Source organism: Martes martes, assembly GCF_963455335.1.
Source record: "Martes martes genome assembly, chromosome: 17".
Taxonomy (NCBI): domain Eukaryota; kingdom Metazoa; phylum Chordata; class Mammalia; order Carnivora; family Mustelidae; genus Martes; species Martes martes.
The window spans coordinates 1,541,003-1,560,896 of NC_137905.1; the positions used below are offsets into that span (position 1 = coordinate 1,541,003).

Below are 19,894 nucleotides of genomic sequence, written 5' to 3' on the forward strand. Positions count from 1 at the left end.
TAATAAATGAATTCCGTACAAAGGAAACAAAGGATACAAAGTCAACGTTACAAAAAAAAAATCTGTTGCACTGTTATACACTAACAGCCTGAAAAAAACAACAAAGGAAACAATCTCATTAACAACCGCATCAAAGACAGTACACTGGGGGACAGCTGGGCCGCTCAGTCACTTAAGCAGCTGCCTTCAGCTTGGGTCATGATCCCAGCGTCCTGGGATCGAGTCCCACATTAGGCTCCTTGCTCGGCAGGGAGCCTGCTTCAACCTCTGCCTCTGCCTACCAGAGCTCTCTCTGACAAATAAAATCTTAAAAAAAAAAAAAAAAGATACACTGGGGGTCCCTGCGTGGCTGAGATGGTTAAGCGTCTGCCTTCCGCTCAGGTCCTGATCCCGAGGGTCTTGGGATTAAGTCCCGCGTCAGGCTCCCTGCTCAGTGGAAGTCTGCTTCTCCCTCTCCCTCTGCCGCTCCCCTCCCTACTCATGCTCTTGGCCTCTCACTTTCAAATACAAAAAAATCTTAAAAAAATAAAAAATACATAGAGATAAATTGAGCCAAAGGGGTGAAAGAGATAGACACTGAAAATTACAAGACGTTAACGGAAGAAACTGAAGACCATACAAATAAAGGGACATATATCCCATGTTCACGGACTGGAAGAAAGGATACTATAAAAATGTCCCCTAGTACCCAAAGCCATCTACAGATCCAATGCAATCCCTATCAAAATTCCAATGATATTTTTCTTTAGAAATAGAAATAACAATCGTACAATTTATATGGAACCACAAAGACCCCGAAGAGCCAAAGAGCCAGAGCCAGAGCAAAGCTGGAGGCGTCGCGCTTCCCGATCTCAGACTGTATCACAAAGTCTGAGTCATCCCAACTGCACGGTATCATGTAAAAACAGCCACAGATCAGGGCGCCTAGTGGGCTCAGCCCACAGAGTGCAGGACTCTTGGTCTCAGAGTCGAGTTCAGAGTTCAGAGTTCAAGCCCCATGCTGGGTGTAGAGGTTACATACAAAAACCCAAAACTAAAAAACAAGAAGAGACACAGGGCAATGGAACAGAAATGAAAGCCCAGAAAGAAACCCACACATATACAGCCCATCACGACACAGAAGGCAAGAACATGCAACGGGTAAGGGCAGTCCCTTCAATGAACGGTGTTGGGGACACTGGACAGCCACGGGCAGAATGAAACTGGACCCCCATCTCACACTGTGCCACAAATAACTCCAGGTGGATTAAAGACTCAAAATGGTGGGACGACCCAAAACCATGAAGTTCCTAGAAGAAAACACAGAACAAAAGCTCCTTGATGCGCATCTCAGTAATGTCTGTCTGATCAGGACATCTGCGCACAGGAAACAAGATAAAACATAAATAAGTGTGACCACTGTACTCTCCCCCGAAACTAGTAATACAACATGTGTTAATTAATGGAACTTAAATAAAAAATATATATCTGAAGATGGAAAAATAAATTAATAAATAAATAAGCAGAACCACATTCAACTAAAAAGCTTTTGCACAGAAAAAAATAATAATAAAACGAAAAGACAACCTACAAGAATGAGAAAAAATACGTACAAACCATCTACCAGATAAGGGGTTAACACACAAACTATGCAAGAAATTTGTACAATTCAACAGCCAAAAGAAATCTGACTTAAAATGGGCCATTTCCTGACCAGACATTTTGTAAAAGAGGACATCCAGATGGCTAACAGGTCTGTGAAAAGATGCTCAGCACCTCTAATGATCCGGGACACGCAGGTCAAACCCACAATGAGGTATCACGCTCCACCTCTTCAAGTGGCCGAAATCCAAAGGAGAGCTGGTCACCGTGTCAGTGAGGGTGAAGGAAAGGGAAGCCGGCATGACCCAGCCACCACTTCTGGCTAAAAACCCAAAGGAAATGAGAACAGAAAGAGACGTCTGCACTCCCCTGCTCGCCTCAGCATTCTTCCCAACAGGAGCCCGCGGCTGGACGGACGCACAGATCAAGGAAATGTGGACGGGCCGCACGATGGGGTACAGCTCAGCCACGGAAAGGAGGCTGTCCCGCCCTCGGTGAGGACTCCGATGGCGACCGAGAAGTGGGGCTAACTGAGTCAGTCAGACAAAGAAAGCCTCTCTGTTCTCACTGTGCCTGCTCACTTACACGTGGAATCCTTTTTTTTTTTTTAAGAGTATTTATTTATGGGGCGCCTGGGTGGCTCAGTGGGTTAAGCCTCTGCCTTCGGCTCAGGTCATGATTTCAGCATCCTGGGATCGAGCCCCACATCGGGCTCTCTGCTCAGCAGGGAGCCTGCTTCCCCTTCTCTCTCTCTGCCTGCCCTTGCCTACTTATGATCTCTGTCTGTCAAATAAAAAAAAAAAGAGTATTTGTTTATTTATTTCAGAGAGATAAAGAGAGAGAGACAGCAAGAGAGGGAAGAAAGCAGGGGAATGGGAGAGGGAGAAGCAGGCTTCCCGTCTATCAGGGAACCCAACGCTTGATCCCAAGACGCTGGGATCGCAACCCGATCCGTGGGCAGGTGCTGAATGACTGAGACACCCAGGCGCCCCTTCTATGTGGAGCCTAGCAGAGTCGAGCTCGTGGAGACCGACAGCAGAACGGTGGGTGGCACGGGCTGGGGCTGCCGGACATGGGGAGCTGCTCCCACTCCCAGTCAGAAGAGGAGTAAGTCGGGATCTCGTGTAGCCCCAGGGGCTGCAGCGAGGGATTCTGTCTTGTGCACGTGAAAGCTGCCACGAGGGTAGATCTGACGTGTTCTCCCCACGCACGGTGCAGCGGTACCGGTGCGGACGGACGGAGGAGGCCGTTCTGTAGCACGGAGGCAGGGCCACGCATCACACCGTGTATTTTAAGTTTGTGCAATGTCACACGTCAACACATGTCAAGTGGCCTAATAAAGTTGGAAAAAATGTAAAAAAAGAGGCTTTCCCTCAAAAAAAAAAAAAAAGAGAAAATGGACATCATCAAGAAAGCAAAACTGAGAATACAAAGTACGGTGAGGGGGCAGGCACGCGCAGGAGGGTGTTGGACAAGGCGTTTGTACCCAGAACACATCCAATTCAGAATAAAGACAATGAGCAAATAATAAAATAAGGGAAGTGGGGAAAAGGATCTGAACAGACGTTTCTCTAAAGAACATACACCAAGAAGCACATGAAAAGAGGCTCAGGAAAATGAAAATGAAGCCACAGTGAGCTACCAGGTCACACCCGGCAGGACAGCCACCACCACCACAACAAAGGTGGACGATGATGAATCATCTGGAGGAAAGTGGAGCCCTCACACATTCCTGGTGGGAATGTAAACTGATGCAGCTATCTAGGAAGATTCTAGAAATTCCTCAAAAGGTTAAACACAGTTATCACATGACCCAGCAGCTCCTCTCCGAGTTGTATACCCAAGGGAAACGAAAACATTCCCACACACAACTTGCACGCGAATGCTCACGTTCACAATAGCCGAAAGGCAGGAATAACCTAAGTGTCCATCCGCGGCTGAGCAGATAAACAAACGGCCGTACGCACACATCCACACCACAGAGTAGCAGCCAGCCGCAAAAGGGAGCGGAGTATGGGTACATGAACTTCGGAAAGCATCTTGCCAAGCGAAAGGAGCCGATCACAAAAGCCCGCACGCGTGATCCCATTTACGTGCAATGTCCAACAACAGCGAACCTACAGACAGAAAGTGGGTTGCTGCTGCCGGGGCTGGGCGGCGTCTGGGGGTAATGAGTGCAGCGCCTCAGTGCTGAGTGTCCTACACACCGCTGACCCTGCCTGCTTCCAAGAGACGTACTGCGGGGCGTGCACATGTCCTCTCATGAGGCCGCAAACACAGACAAAACTTCTCCAGTTCCATGATTTTCTGAGGACCACCTGTCCCACTCTAGTACTCAAATATACATATGCACGTATTTTATTTTTCAAAGATGTATTTATTTTAGAGAGAGAGAGAGAGAAAGAGAGGGAAAGAGGGAGCAAGTAGTGGGGGGGCAGAGGGAGAGAGAAAAACCTCAAGCAGACTCTGAAGCAGACACTGAACACAGAGACCGACGTGGCGCTTGATTCCAAGACTCTGAGACCACGACCTGAGCCACAATCACCAGCCGATGACAACAGACACCCCGGTGCCCCGTGTGTATTTTAAACAAGGGCTGTCTGAAGGCCCAGAACCTGCCCGGCCTCTTGGGCTGCTGCTGCGCTGCGTGTCATCGGTGGCCACCCCCGCGGTCACCCTGGCAGCTCTCCTGATGCAGAGCGCCAAGGCGAGCACCCAGAGAAGGGCTGCCTGGAGGCCTGCCCTCCACCGGCAGACATGAGAGCCCACACCGTGGCCAGCCACCTCCTACCCTCGCTGCCGAAGCAGGGGCTCTGGGAATTCACAACTTTCCTGATTTAGGGTGACGGGAAGGAGCACCTGGCGTGCGCTCCCACCGTAACACACCCGTTCCGGGAGGGGGCGGCACCCGCCCCTCAAAACACACCAGCATTTCTCAGCAACGATTACGGGCATGGGGCTACGGCCAGCAGACAGGACCCGTGAGCAACTGGCGAGCCCCCTCCTTTCCGGGCCCGGGGCCACAAACCCAGAGCCCAGGGGGCGGATGGCCTACCTTGGCGGCTGCGGGGAACGGGGCTTCGGCTTCTCCTTCTCCTTCTCACGCTCCTTCTCGCGGTCACGGTCTCTGTGCTGCCGGTCCTTCTCGTCCCGCTTGGCTCGCTCTCTCTCCCACTCCTCCTTCCTCCGCTGCCGCTCCTTGTCCCGCTCCCGCTCCCGCTCCCGCTCGCGCTCCCGCTGCCGGCGCTCCCGCTCTCGGTCCCGCTCCCGCTCCCGCTCGCGCTCGCGCTGTCGGTTCTCCCGCTCCCGCTCGCGCTCCCGGTCCTAAAGCCAAACACACGAGCTGGGTGGTGCCTGGCACCAAGGCCACGGGGATCGATCTCAAGTGCTCACCCTGTTCCCAAATTTCTCCTTAAAACACAGCGTTACGTGGTGAGCCGGAGTCCAGCTTGGGCCCCAAGCTAGCGGTTCAACACTACCTGCCTCCCGCCTCAGCCCTGCCAGCGAGGGCTGGACATGACCCAGCAAGGCCTCCGGTGGGCTCTGCCCGAAGCATTCTGCTCAAGGGAGTCTGGTACAGAGGGGGTGCCCCAAAGTGCTGGCCCTTGCTTTCCTAAGCACAACCCTTCAACACCTTTCTGAACTAGCAGTCTGCGCTCATCCACCCACTTGCGCTAATAGTGCAAGTTAAAACGGTAACGCCCGAATCACAGCAGGAAGATGGGTTTCAGGCTCCAGGAGGCTGTGGGAGGAAATGAAGCACATGTCTACCCTTCTCCTGGCCCGAATCATGGACATGGTAAGGGAGAGAGGAGGCAGAAAGGGACTCTAACAGGACTTACCGACCTTCCAGGCTGCCCGGCCTGGCATGAAGCACTGTACGCCGGCAGCCTGGCCCCACGGACACGCTATCAGGGAGAGCAGCACAGGATGGTCGGCCATGGTCCCACCATCCGTGGGTTCCCAGGAAGTCACCACCCTTTGTCCTCAAAGCTCCATCACGAAGACCGCCCTACTGCTCCCGCCCACCCTCTTCTAAGCAGCAGCTTTCCCATCACCCTGAAAACATCAGGGACTCAAAGACTGAAACATCCATCCATCGAAAAATACCAATACAGAATGGTCCTCCAGGAGACCACCACGGCACAGCTGGGGAGAGGCCCAGGTTACGCCAACAGAGGAGGACAGCACAGTTACAAACGGTACCATTAAGGAGCCTGAAGGAGGAATCTGTTCAGGAGCGTGGAACACACTCCATGCCGGTTTATATTAACGTGAATAACCCTAACCACAAACCTAATTTTTAAAATTTAAAATTTCACACCACAGTAGGAACACAAACTAAAAGAGGTCTGTCTGCAGACCACCACCAATTTAATCTCTGGATCTGAACTGCTTCTCCACAGAGAGTTAATCTGGACTTGAAGCTGGTCCACTGGGCCAACACGACTAAGCCCGTCCGAAGTCCCACACAGCGCAGAGGGCTCATCGGGGAGCCACGCGGCCCACTCACCCGGTAGTTATGGTACGGCTCCGTCTCCGTGTACTGCACCCGGAAGTTCTCGTAGTGCCCGCCGCGCCAGAAGCGCTCGATGTCGTAGTCGTAATACGGGTCCGCGTAAGGCTCGAGTCTGAAAACAGAGCCCAGAAAACATAAACCTTACCACTTGGGAATATTAACGCCAGAACATGACATCAAATGTCAGCGAACTGAATCCGACACCACGTTAAGAGAACAGACACCGTGACTCAGGGGGATTTATACCAGGAGTGCAAGGTTGAGTCAACACGAGGAAATTCCTGCCTATACCACACACCGCGACAGACCGAGAAAGAAAAACCATGGGACTGCACTGACGGCTGGTGGCAGCGTCTGGGACGAGAGTGCCCACCCCCGGTGGCAGTCCTGAAAGGAAGCGGTGGGGGCGCTTCCCTGACGTGGCTGCACACACGTGTCCACTGTGGACTCAAGCGACCCCTGGCTCGATGGGAACAGACGGGCACTTCTCTAAGGCCAGGCCACGGCCTTCATGAGCACCCACCGGCGGGACAGGGGCCCGGCCGCTGCAGCCAGGAGGCAGCAGACCCGGCGAGGAGGAGAAGGATCCACACCCGGAAACTGAGACACAGTAAAGCCAACGCAAGCAGCCAGAGGAGCCCCGTGAGGCAGACCGAGACCACATCATCACCACCCAGGAGGCCGAGCAGAGCAGTCTGCGCTTACGATAGTCAGCGCGACGGAGGGTACTGAGGGACAAAGCATGGGTAACGGGAAATGAGCAGAACGTATTTCAGGAAAACTTCACAACACTCTCGAGAGGACGTAAACAAACGGAAAAATGTTCCATGCTCACGGACTGGAAGAGCAAACACAGTTAAAATACGTACACATACAGACAGCCTGGGTTGCCCAGTCGCTGAAGCGTCTGCCTTTGGCTCAGGTCATGATCCTGAGGTCCAGGGATGCATCAGGCTCCCTGCTCAGTGGGGAGCCTGCTTCTCCCTCTCCCAGCACCCCACTTGTGCTCTCTCTCACTCTTTCTCTCTCTCAAATAAATAAAATCTTAGAAATAAGCGAATACGATATCTACACAGTCCATGCAATCCGTACCAAAACACCACCAGCATCTTGCACTGTTGGTGGGAGCGCGAGCTGGGGCAGCCGCTCAGGGACACAGCGTGGAGGGTCCTCACGACATTGACACTAGAGCTCCCCGATGACCCAGCACGTGTACTACCCGTTATTCACCGAAAGGATACAAAGATACAGATTCCAGGAGACATGTACACCCTAATGTTTACAGCAGCTTTATCGACAACAGCCAAACTATGGGAAGAGCCCAGGTGTCCATCGGCAGACGAACGGATACAGAGGATGTGGGGTATACACACAAAGGAATATTACTCAGCCGTCGAAAAACAAAATCTTGCCATTTGCGATGATGAGGGTGGAACTAGAGGCTGTTATGCTGAGTGAAATAAGTCAGAGAAAGATAATTATCATACGATCTCACTCATGTGGATGATTTCACTTGTATGTGGAATTTAAGAAACAAAACACAGGATCAAAGGGAAGAGAGAGCAAAATAATGTAAGACGGAATTGGAGACAGACACAAACCATGAGAGACTCTTAACAGGGAACAAACTGAGGAAGGCAGAGGGTGGTCTGGGGAGGCTGGGAACGGGCACTGAGGAGGGCATCTGTTAGGATGAGCACTGGGTGTTGTGCAGAAGGAACGAATCACTGATTTCTCCTCCAGAAACCAATATTGCGCTGTATGTTAACTACCTAAAATTAAAACAAAAGCACAGAGAAAACACTGGAAAGACACAAAAACACGTGTGAATAGAGATGATGTTCCCTGTGTTCGGCGAGACGACCAGACACTGCCAAGAAGTCAGCTACCTGTCGGTTAATTCCCAGACGCAGGGCCCTCCCAGTACAAACAGTAGCGAGCTGCTGCGTGAGCTAGACGAGCTGGCCCCCGGGGCGCTGCGAGACACAGGCCAGGGAGATTAGTCAAGAAACACACGCCCTCCGGGACACCACGTTAGGAGGCCTTTCTGGGGAGGAAAGGAATGGCCCACGGGAATGTGACAGGAAGTCCAGAGACAGACCCCAGCAGGGAGGATAAAAGGGCCTCCCACAGGGACGAGGCAGGCTTGTCATCGATGGGGAAGGGACCACTGCTAACCACTGGGAGGGTGAGGAGACCACCACCTTACTACCCACAGACCCAGACGACCTGCTCTGGGGGTGCCTGGGACCCCAATGGAGGAACGAGGAAATGTAAACCCAGCAACAGACGGGCGTTCTGCCAGGGATGTCTTGGCTCCAGACCAACTCTCCCCTTTGAGTACGGTGGCGGGGGAAACCGAGGCACCTGCAACCCGGAGACCTGCCAGTCGGGGTAGCCCTCGAGGCCCCCGCCCGATGGCCTCCAGCGAGTAGGCTGCTTTCTGGGAGGCCTCTCCCCCCGGCTCCCCGGGACCCGGCAGACGCCCCCAAGGCTGGCTCTGCGGGTGACGTGGCTCTTTCATTCCAAGCAGCCAGATGTCTTCCGAAGCGCCTAAGCCGCACGCGACCCAGGTCAGATTGAAGACGAGAGTTGGGCGTGGCCGAGGCCGGGATGCAGGCCCCGCGGCGACAGCCCCGTCGCAGCCGGCCGAGGCCCTAGCGAGCACATCCCCCAGGGGGCATGAGGGTGCGCGTGCTCTCTAAGGAGGGCTGTTCTGGCCATTCGTGTTTGGAAAGCGGGGTCCGCAGCGTGTGCGCGGCGGCCCCTGTCCTGCGGGATTGCTCGGCACCGGAGGGGCCGGCCGTTAGGGCCCTGGTCCATGGGAGACAGCGACTCGGAGGACGCCCCCCGGGAAGGGCTCCAGCCCAGGTCCCCGGCTGCCGAGCGGCTCTGCGGCCGCCAGCTCCTGCCAAGGACCCGTTTCCTCGCGGCAGACCCCCGGGGCCCGTGTGCCAGCACCTGCCTCCTGCGAGCCCGGCGCCGCACCCCTGCTCCCCGCCGGCCCGGCTGCTGGGCAGAGACGCTCCTCCGGCCTCCCTCGCTCCTTTCTGAAGTAGCCTCCACGCCCACCGTGGGGCCTGAACTCCCGACGCTGAAATGAAGAGAGGGGGCTCCCCGACGGAGGGGACAGGCCTTCCCGTCGGAACCCAGCACCGCAGCGGTGGGAAGAAACTCGTCCCGTCACGACCTGGGGTCTGCCTAGAAAAGCGCTATTTTTACCAAACGATCCTGCTAGACACATTCATTCCGATACCAGCGTGAAGAAAACACCCGTTTCCCGACCTTTCCGCCGCCTCAGAGCTTCCTCGCGGCGCACACCCCCGCGGAGGCCCATCCGCCCGCACTGAGGCCACCGGCGCCCCCGCGTGACAGCGACTCAGCTCTCCGTGCGCACCGCCGGGTCGGGCCAGGCAGCCCAGGCCCAGGGAACGGGCGTCCGCGGCCTGGGAGCTCGGGGGAGGGCGGCAGAATCAGCCGCAAGGCTTGGCAGTAGCCAGCGCAGTGCCCCCAGCCCCGGGCGCTCTGACGCGGGCGTTTCTGACAACCCCCGCCCTGGTGTGCTGCTGGCCCCGGCCATCCCGGAGCTCAGCCCTCGGCCCTGTTCCCGCCTTCCCTGCCCGGCACGCGTAGGGACCTTGGTCACGGAGCTGTAGCGCTGCTGGCTGAGGAACACCTCAGCCGCGGGCACCCGGGAAAGGGGAGCCGGTCATGCTGGGCTTTTTGAGTTCTCCACGGATGCCCTTGAACTGCTGTGAAGTCACCTGCCCGGTGTCTCCGCCGCCCCGCGCGCTCACTGTCAAGTGCCTTCTGTTCTGCCGGCTGCTCCGCGAGAGCCCGGCCCCCGGCACGTGCCACGGGGGCTGGGGAGGCCGGGGTGGAGAAGGGCCCTCTGCGTCCTCGCCCTGCCCACTGCCCGCACCACTCCCGCAGCCCGGCCTCCTCGCCCACCCCAGAGATGTCAGTGTGGCTGGCCAGCGTCCCCTCCTCAGTGACCAGAGTCCTAGTGCCTCCTCCAGCCTCTCCCCTCCCTCCCTGCAGGGGGTGGGGACGCTGCTTCCAGTCTTCCTGGACAGCAAGTCTTTCGGTTAAATGCTCTCTATTAAAACAGCCGGTGGGGGGCATCTCCTCTACTTAGTGAACCCCAGCTGACGCAGCAGAGGTGGCTTCCCACCTGACCCACGCCGGGACCCTGTTCCCAGAGGTCCTCACTGACAAGGTCTGGTCGGGGCCCGGCACACGCATCACAGAAGCCCCTAGTTCATGCTAAGGCACTGATGTCCAAATGGCCAACACCAGCAAGCACTTGGCTTGAAGGCCCGTCTTCCGAGGCTGTAGAGGCTGAAGGCCCTGCAGCGGGGACTGTCCCCAGCCCAGGGCGGGGCCAAGCACGGCTACAGAACCAGACCTGCCACCACTGCTCCCCAGCAGGCACACGGCGAAGCCCCTGGCTCTAGCCAGGGCTGGGAAACACAGGGTCGGGGTGAACCTCGAGGTTCTAGAGCTCTTCTTTCAGTGCCCAGATGACCACACTGAGGGAGCACCCTCTGCTCCGTGTCGTCCTGTGCCCCGTACACACACGCGAGCTCCCAGGGCTCTCCCCTCCTCCCACTCCCCACAGGCCAAGATCATCACCCGCCTTCGACACAAGGAGAACGTGAGGGCTCGGGACAGGCCGGGGGCCGCACGCCCTGGCAGACTGCTCCCGACTGCCGTGTTCCTGTCCGGGATCGAGGTGCCTCCATGCCCGGAATCAGGAACCCAGAGGTCTGAACTCCATCTTTCAGTCTCTACCCACTGACCTCTGAGCTGTCCCCTGCCATGACAGGCAGGACCGAAGAGCTTCCTCCCCTTCCTTTCTGCATACGGGACAGGAGGGCCCTGAGACAGCCTGGTGGGTGCAGGGCAGGGCGGCGGGGTCCCGAAGCACGAGCGCCGGATGAGCCCCACCCCTCTGCACCACCTCTACCACCGCAGGCCCGGCCAGACCCCGGCGACCGGCCCTTCCCGGCAGCACATGGGAATGCACGTCGCTACAAGCCCGACAGGAGGCTGAAGCCGGAGGCCACACCGTGCTTGGGAGCCAGGCCCACCCTGCGGCGGCTGCTCAGGAGAAACCTGCCTGATCCTGCCCCTCCGAGCGGAGCACAGCACAGCCGGCCTTCCCCCGGGAACCGGAACGCGGGCGGATGAGAGCTTCACCTAACGCTCCACGAGTCCTAAAGTTCTGACTCAGGGCTTTCAACCATGTGTGCCTGGGGAATGAGTCTCTGAGATCCCAGCAGTGGGACATCGGGGAGGAGAAGCAATGAAAAGGGCCATACCTGCCCAGTTCCCGGGCTCTGGCGCCGAGCTCAGGGGTGCCGGGAGGAGGGCGGGCAGAGGCAGGCCGACGGGGCTCCAAGAACGGGTGCAGAAGCTCTCTGAGCTCGGAGAACGCGCAGGCAGCCGAGCCCTCCCCAGGTGCACGGCCCTGCCAGGGCTGACACACTTCCTTCCCAGAGCAAAAAACCAAGGAAAGTTGATACAAAGAGTCCGAAAGGACCTTGGGGACGCCATTCTCAGTCCAGGAGAGGGACACGCATGGGCCCCCGATGCCTGAGGGAACCTACGTGTTGCTGCTCTCCAGAGCCCGGGGCTCACACAGCGGGCGGCAACGCTCACTCTATCGAAAGGAAAGGAGGACGCAGAACTGGTCCTTACACTGTGTCTCGGACATCTCTGGTGATCCGGTAATTCCAATCTCGGAAAACTTCATTCTCCTTGTCAAACTCCCGTTCGTCTTCGCCAATGGTCACCGTAAACCTTTTCTCTTCAAAATCAGGCTCCTGTTCTTTTCGAATGGTTGCTTTTTTTAAAACCTACCATTATAAAAAACAAACAAACAAACAAACCAACCAACCTACCATTATAAGAAGGAAGACGTTAATGCTGGTACTGTCAGGAAAAGCAAAGGGCAGCCTGTCCTGATGTGACCCACGGAGCCCCGGCCAGCAGGGCAGAAGTGGCCCGCGAGAGCGCGCCAGGTGGGGGAGATGCGCCCCTGCTCCAGGACGGGAGCGCGCCGTCTCTGCACCCGGCAGCCGGGACGGGCCCGCTCGGCAGTGCCTTGGAGCTCGCTCACGTTCCAGAAAGGGGAACTGGCATCTCCTGGAAACAGTCCTCACACTGAGCTGGGGAACCCAGACTGTCACTCGGGGAAGAGGCCCAAGTGTGGAGGGGAAGGGGAGGCCGCTTGTGGCAGAAAAGCCACATGAAGCAGTTCCGGTCTCAGAGGAAAGGCAGGATGGGGCGGGGGGTGTGCGCTGAGCGAGGGAGGAGAAGGGTTTTAGTCTGTCACTTCACTGGAGAGAAGTGAGGACCCAGAAAGCAGGCCCGGTGCCGACAGACCACAAGGCTGACAGGCAGCCGGGGCCAAGGTACCGCCCGGAGCCAGAGAGCAGGGACGGAGGGGAGGGTGTGCGTGAGCACCTGGCCTCCTCGGGAGAGGACGGGCTCCTCCGCAGGCGGGGGCCCCCCATGCTAAGTCTCCGGGGAGTGGCCCTGGGCAGCCGGGGGCTGCGGCACTAGCCAGGGTGGGGCCCACGACCGCCCGAGCCACAGGAAGGCAGCGGGCCTGTGCTGTGACCTCGCGCACCTTGGAGAGATCGACAGACATCGGTTTCCATTCACAACTCTACAGAGAAATCACAGAAATAGACCCCTCGCTTCAGAGACTTGACTGGGTTTTCAATCCCTGTCTCTGAATCAAAGCATTGTTACTTTGGCTCAAGGAACTGCTGCTAGCATTTTCTTCTTGGGCTGTCTGGTTACCTCCTTCGCGTGCCGGAGTCCTCGTTCCCAGGCACTCTCCGTGGGGGGCTCTGGAGGGGGTGGAGGCAAAATTTCATCAACTACTGGCCCACCCTATTAAAAAATGAGAAAAGAGAAGTTGAGAAAGCAAGCAAAACTTTAAAATTTATACAGAAATGGGAGCAAAAAGCCCAGCGAGAGCATCAGCTAGCTGCATGGCACCTGCTCCCCAGGCCTCAGTCTGGCCCGACCCGCTGCCCGGCCTGAATCTCTGATTACCTCCACATGGAGACACAGAAGCCTCTGGAAGGCGACTCAGTGACTGTGTGACGTCACAGAAGTGCCCTTCACACAAGCTGCTAACGGGCTGCAAGCTGAAGATTCAGAGAGCTTAGCTGTCCCGCCTGCTGGCAGTCAGAGAAAGAGGGGTTCACGCACCCATGGGTTGGCAGGCATCAGCGGGTGAGGTCCAAGAGGCGGGGCGCCATTAGGCGGGAAAGGTTCGGCTTTGGTGATTAAGGAGTAGTTGCCCTTGTCGTTGACTCCGGGATGTATAAACCTACAGTTCATTCCCCACGTGCAGTTCCCTATGGAGACAAAAGCCAGGTCAGGAAGGGGAGAAGAGAACCAGGGCGCACAGGTCAGCCTCCTGCCTGCTCTGCGTGCAGCGGCAGCCTGGGGCCCATGCCAGGAGCAGCAGCTCTCGGAGGGCCTGGGGGGGGGGGACCCGTGGGTGCTCCAGGGCTCCCTCCGCAGCCCGCGCTGCCTCATTAGCTGTGTGTGCCTGAGCACGGGCAGGCCCCAAGGCAGGCGGCTGCGGCGGCAGAGCCAGAGCTGGGCCTCCCGGGCCCACTCCTCCCAGTGAGCGGAGCACAGCCACCACCAGCCTTGCCCGGCCCCCACCTCCACAGACGCACAAGTTCCGTGCAGGCCGCCTGGAAGGTCTGCGGCCACAGCCCGGGCTGAGGAGCTTCCCGTGAGCAGGACCTCCTAAGGGCCCCCAAAAGGCGCTGGGCTCGTGTGGTCGAGGAACCCGGACCCCGCTGCTAAGTCACTCTGGGAAGAGTTCCTCTCCCCCTAAGAACAGCGAAGTCCTAGAGCTCACCAGACGATCCCAGGCTGCCCCCTGCTCTGTGAGGCGGTCTCCCGCGCAGGGGACGCGGCACCCCCAGAAGGGCTCCGAGGTGCGCGTGCGAGATCCTCGTCCTGACCCCAACACTCGGTCACCGCGGGAGTCCCGCCCGTCTGCTCAGGGCGTCTCTACCAGCTCCGTAAACCTGCACTTCTCGCACCAGAAGTCTCACAAACCCTTCCAGGGTATCTCTGTGCTTAAAAATGCGTGAGCGACATAAGACACGGAGGACTGTAACTCCCTGGCTGTTCACACTTCACACAAGATATTTTACAAAGTCACCTTTTAGAATTATTCCATAACAGAACACCGAGATTATTCAAGGAAACCACCTGACTTCTCAGAGCAGAAGGCAAGAAGTCCAAGTTTTAATTTAATCGTAAGGGAACCACTTTCAAAAAGTTTCACATGGTGGGGAGGACTCCTGCTCGGGCAGTGGAGCGCACAACCTTGATCGCAGGGTCAGGAGTTTGAGCCCCACGGTGGGCGTAGAGATTACTTCAAAAAATAAATAAAACACATGAATAAAAATAAAATTTAATTTTTAAAACATGTAATGTCTAGGGGTGCCTGGGTGGCTCAGTGGGTTAAAGCCTCTGCCTTCGGCTCAGGTCATGATCCCAGGGTCCTGGGATCGAGCCCCACATCAGGCTCTCTGCTCAGCAGCGAGCCTGCTTCCTCCTCTCTCTCTCTCTCTCTGCCTGCCTCTCTGCCTACTTGTGATCTCTGTCAAATAAATAAATAAAATATTAAAAAAAAAACAACATGTAATGTCTATATAAGCACAAATATGGCATAAATATCTGAATAGTTTTTAAAACATTTTCAAGGGGTTCACAGATAGTTAAATATTAAACCATCTTTTAATATATATTCCCTTCTAAATGTAATAGTCCCCTTGAACGTTTCTATCAACAAAACACATTTTTCCTTGTATAATATAAATTAAAGAGAAATAATCATTTGGTATTTGGTATTTAGGAAAGGACTAAAATTTACCTTTAAGGCATCATGAATATTTAAACTTGGATTAAAACCAACCTAATAACACACTGAGCTGAATTAAATGCAAAATAAAGTGTGCTTAAAATTAATTCTCTGGAAATGCAAAAATGACTTTTAAAATTCTTAAGAGCACTGGGGAAATCACACTTAAGTCAGAGGTTAGGAACCACCATACAACGAGGAGTTCAGATCCCAGAGTCGCAGAGAGCTTTACCAAAAACAGACCCTGGATGCAGTCCCTCATGTACATAAGCGATTTCAAACGCTGCCAAGCCCTTCCCTGTCTCACCGTCACAGAGCTCGCCCGGCACCCTCACTGCTGGGAGGGCCAAGACCAGCGGAGGCCTCCTGCAGACAGTCTGCAAGGGCAGGAAAACATTACTAGCCTAAGCCCCGAGTTCCCATAACTTTTTTAAGCTAACATACATACCTGGGTGGTAGATAAATGGGTATTTGGTAATCTCTGTTCTTTTTTGTACGTAAAATATTTTATTGAGACTTTATTTATTTTAGAGAGCGAGAGAGCGAGGGGGAGGGAAAGGGGAGAGGAAAGACGCCCAAGCAGACCCCATGCTGAGCACGGAGCCGGAGTGGGGCTCGATCTCACGACCCTGAGATCATGACGTGAGCTGAAACTGAGAGCTGGATGCTACCCAGGCGCCCCATATGTAAAATATTTTCAAAATGAAAACAAACATCACCCAACGAGCCTCCAGACAAAAAAGATCTTTTCTTGGTGCCACAGGCAGGGGAGAAGAGCGGACGGGAAGACGTCAGGCAGGAGTGCCAGAGGCAGGAGCAGCAGCCGGTGCCCCCCAAGACGTTGTGGGGTGACAGGAGCTTAGCCTCGTGGACCGTGTGCACCTGGGTGTGCAAAGATCCTGGCCGGACGTGCCGTGACTCCTAGCCAGCAAACCCGAGAAGGCTGTGCTCCAGGCAGAAGGTCTTCAAATACCTACCGCCAGCACAGACGTCCAGCACACGCAGGCGAGGGAGCATGAGAGCTCCCAGCAGACTTCTGGTTATTTTACGATTTTATTTAATTTTTCAAAGATTTTATTTATTTTATTTGTTTGACAGAGAGAGAACCAGACAGCACCAGCAGAGGGAATGGCAGAGGGAGAGGGAGAAGCAGGCTCCCCGCGGAGCACAGAGCCCGATGTGGGGCTCGATTCCAGGCGCCTGGGATCATGACCTGAGCCGAAGGCAGAGGCTTAACCAGCTGAGCCACCCAGGCGCCCCTATTTTTTTTTTTATGATTTTAAGTCATTGCTACACCTGATGCAGGACCTCAACTCAAAACCCCGAGATCAAGATTTGCACACTCCGCCGACGGAGCCAACCATCCACTAGCCTTTTAAAAAGTGAATTTTTATCTGTGTAGAAAAAAGCCTGGAAAGAAATACCCCAAACTGTTGGATGGTAAAAAGACTTTCATCTTTTACTATCCTCTCTGTCAGTATGTATTACTTTCATAATCTAAGAAAGCATTTTGTTTAGGGAAAAATATTCTCTAGAAAATGGAGGAAAAATCTTGCTATAAAACTGTATGGTCTTGTACTTCCAAAGGAAGCTTCACAAATACAGAATTTATGCGGACTGTGCCTCTGATCAGGGGAAGAAACAGGTTCCTAAGAATGTGAGGACCCCGGGCAGGGACCTGGGCACAAGCCAGCAAGGAACAAGGAGACACGGAAGCGTGGTCACAGCGGCAGGACAGGGGACAAGATTCTTCACGTTGGCATATACATGGCTTCGAAGGCACTGATCGTGTTTCTTAACTGAATGGCAGGCATCTTAGTAACTACTGGTCTCTATCATCATGTACGCCACTGCGGACAGTGTTATTTTAAATACACGACATATTTATAGGTAAGAAACAGAAGTAACATAAAAACACATCCAAATACTCTAAAAGGGATTCAGCGAACCCTCCAGGCTTCCGGGGCCTTCTGGCAGAGACGGTGAGCAATTTGCTGGGGTGGGTCAGTCAGTCAGTCGACGAACCCACCGGTTTCCCCTGCTTATGTCACACGCCGTGTTGCCCCTGCTTCTCCTCACTAAATCACAGATCTATGAAAGAGGAACCGCGTGCACAACACCCGCACACCCGTGACCAGTGAGACAGGCACAACCTTTGCAGAAAACCTACAGGTTCTTCTGCAGCGATCAGAGGAACTGCACCCAGAGACGACGGGACACCAAAGCCACGTCTCCTGTGTACGGCAGTAGCCCACTGCTCACAACCACACACCTGACAGATCAAGGACCCAACCGGCTTCTCCTGCAGCGCGGAATGTCAGGAGAAGAAAGCCACATGTGCGCGTGCTGGGTCCGGACACGCGAGATGTCTCGCTGTCGCTCGGCCTGGCGGTCAGTACGGCGCAGGGCTCGCATCGTTTACGGGAGCCTCGCTGCGTCGCGAGGGAGTCTGCTACTGTTATCTCTAAATAAGACACGGTGGGCCCACTTCTGGGAGTCTGAGTAACTCAGAACAGAAAATAGCGGGACTATAAAAGTCAAAAGGTTTAAAGTGCTTCATGGTTTTAAGAAATTACCACTGAAAGGAAGGCAGAATATGAAAAAACCGAATCATCCAATATCAAGGACCAACCTAGAATCTACAAACGTGTGTCCTAACGAGCATCAAGTCCACGGACCGTCATGGGCAAGTTCCTGAGAGAGAACACGAAGGAGCACATTCCTTTCCCGTTTCACAGACAACCGGTCACCTCTCGTGGTATCGGAGATAAAACCGTAACTTCTGTAAGGAAACCCTGCACTGCGCCAGGGGAGAGGATTCCAACAGTGTGTGGGCGGCTTCTCTGTAAATGAGGTAGACTTGAAACCAGGAGTTCTTTAACGTTTAGGTCTTAGGAGCCCAAAGAATCACAAATGGGTCCCATCTATCGGTGTTTACTATAGACACGAAGACTGAAGAAGTTTAAAAAGACACAGTACATGCCACGTGTAACTTATGCCAACGATACAGTAACATAAGTACTCATGAAAACCTTTACAAATACTCAGTGACCCGAGCAGCCTTCCCTCCCTTTTGGCAACCCTCTCCAGCTGGCAGGCCGCGGAGACAGCGGCGCTCTCGTCACCTTCCCCTTCCAGTTCGCCGCGACGGCTGGTGTGGCTGGAGCAGGTGAAGGGAAGCCAGCCTCACGCCGAGGCGCAGCGGGGCTGGGGAGGGGACTCTGCCACCTCCGCAGAGACTCTCCCGCGTCCTTGAGGCCACCCACACGTCAAGCAAGGCTTCTCGGCCGTCAGCGGCCGTGCGGGGCCTGGAACCCTCTCGCCGAATGTTTCCGACTGTTGCGCTGGTGCCCGCTGGTCCACCTCGCGCTGCGAGCGGGCCTTCTGCGCGGGTGTGACTCTGTGACGCCACGCACCGGTCACTCGGAAAAGTCATCAAGCACCGCAGGTGGACAGTCAGGCCCTCCAAAATCCCGACTTTCACGTAAGAGCCCGAAGCTCCTGCTTAGCAGCAGATACTGGCAGCTGCTCTCCCGCAGGCGGCAGGCTCACTCTGTTTCAGGGGACACTGAGTTCTGTGTCACCGCAGCGGTCCCTGCTCACAGCGCAAGCCTCGCGGCCTCCCTGGAGAGGCGGCCGGGCCTCCCTGGGCGAGAGAGGGGCTCCGGGGCGCCCCCATCTCGTCGCGCAGAACGTGGGAAAGACCAGCACTGCGGGGTCTTCCTGGGGCCACGGACATGTTCTACTGGACTGTGGTGACGGCCACACAACTTGGTAAATTTAATGAAAGTTATTAAATTGTATGCTTAAAACATGAGTTTTAGGGCATGGATAGTATACCTCAGTTTTTTCTAGAAAACCTGCGCTCAAATGTAAAATTCAAGTATAACTCTTACTGTTCTCTTAGCGCCGCCATTACACGGAACTGCTGGCAGCGAAGCCCGGGTGTGTGGTCGTCAGCCCCAATACCCGCTCACGACCACAGAAGTAGTTTTGACCTCAGGGTCCCTTCAAAGAATTTCAGAGCCCCTAGGGGTCTGCAGACCACATCTGAGGACCTTCTGCTTTAAACATAAAGAGAATGCAGGGATTCAAAAAAGGCAATGAACATTTCTCTGAGGAAGAGACTGTTGGAATGGCCACTGGGCTCATGACGAGACAGTCAGCACCACTAATCACTATGGAAACGTAAACCAAAACCACCGCGAGATACCACTTCTCGTCAGGATGCTCACTACCAAAAAGTCAGATCACACTAAGTGTCGGAGGCGGCCCCGGATCCCCGCGCACCGTGGACGGGGAGCCGACGTGCTACTGCTCCCGCGGAAGAGAGTACGGAGGCTCCTTGAGGAATTAAAAAGAGGATCACCGTATGATCCAGGACTCCAGTGCGGGGTACACAGCTCCAAAATTCCCAAGCAGTGTCCTGAAAACACATGCACACCCACGTGCACGGCAGCAGAAAGATGGACACGACCCATGTCCACCGCTGGATGAATGGATACACAAAGCACGGTGTACGCACGGTGGACCACTGACCCAGGAAAGGAAGAGCGCCCGGGGGGCTCAGGCGTTGATTGTCTGCCTTCGGCTCAGCTCATGATCTCAGGGTCCTGGGATCGAGACCCGCATCGGGCTCCCTGCTCGGCGGGAAGCCTGCTTCTCCCTCTCCCACTCCCTCTCACTGTGTCTGTCAAATAAATAAATAAAATCTTAAAAAAAAAAAAAAAAACTCTGACACCTGCTAAAACACAAATGAAGCCCAAGGACAGCAGGACGAGTGAAATAAGGCAGTCACAGGAAAACAGGAATCGTGTCGTTCCGCTCACACCGGGCACCTAAAGCAGACAAATTCAGGTAGGAGAACGGTGGCGGCCGGGGCC

At 55.1% G+C, this 19,894-nt stretch overlaps 1 protein-coding gene across 3 annotated transcripts in view; it reads right to left on the bottom strand.

The window, feature by feature from the left end:
* The window catches only part of ZC3H18 (zinc finger CCCH-type containing 18), a 60,348-nt gene that overhangs the window by 18,185 nt on the left and 22,269 nt on the right, over positions 1 to 19,894 (bottom strand). For all 3 annotated transcript variants that reach the window (XM_080827889.1, XM_080827887.1, XM_080827888.1), the window contains 5 exons: positions 13,331 to 13,479; positions 12,914 to 13,006; positions 11,804 to 11,961; positions 6,095 to 6,212; positions 4,637 to 4,905 (listed from right to left, as the gene is read on the bottom strand). In XM_080827889.1, the coding sequence (XP_080684015.1) occupies positions 4,637 to 4,905; positions 6,095 to 6,212; positions 11,804 to 11,961; positions 12,914 to 13,006; positions 13,331 to 13,479 (787 nt within the window). The remainder of the gene's footprint in view (positions 1 to 4,636; positions 4,906 to 6,094; positions 6,213 to 11,803; positions 11,962 to 12,913; positions 13,007 to 13,330; positions 13,480 to 19,894) is intronic.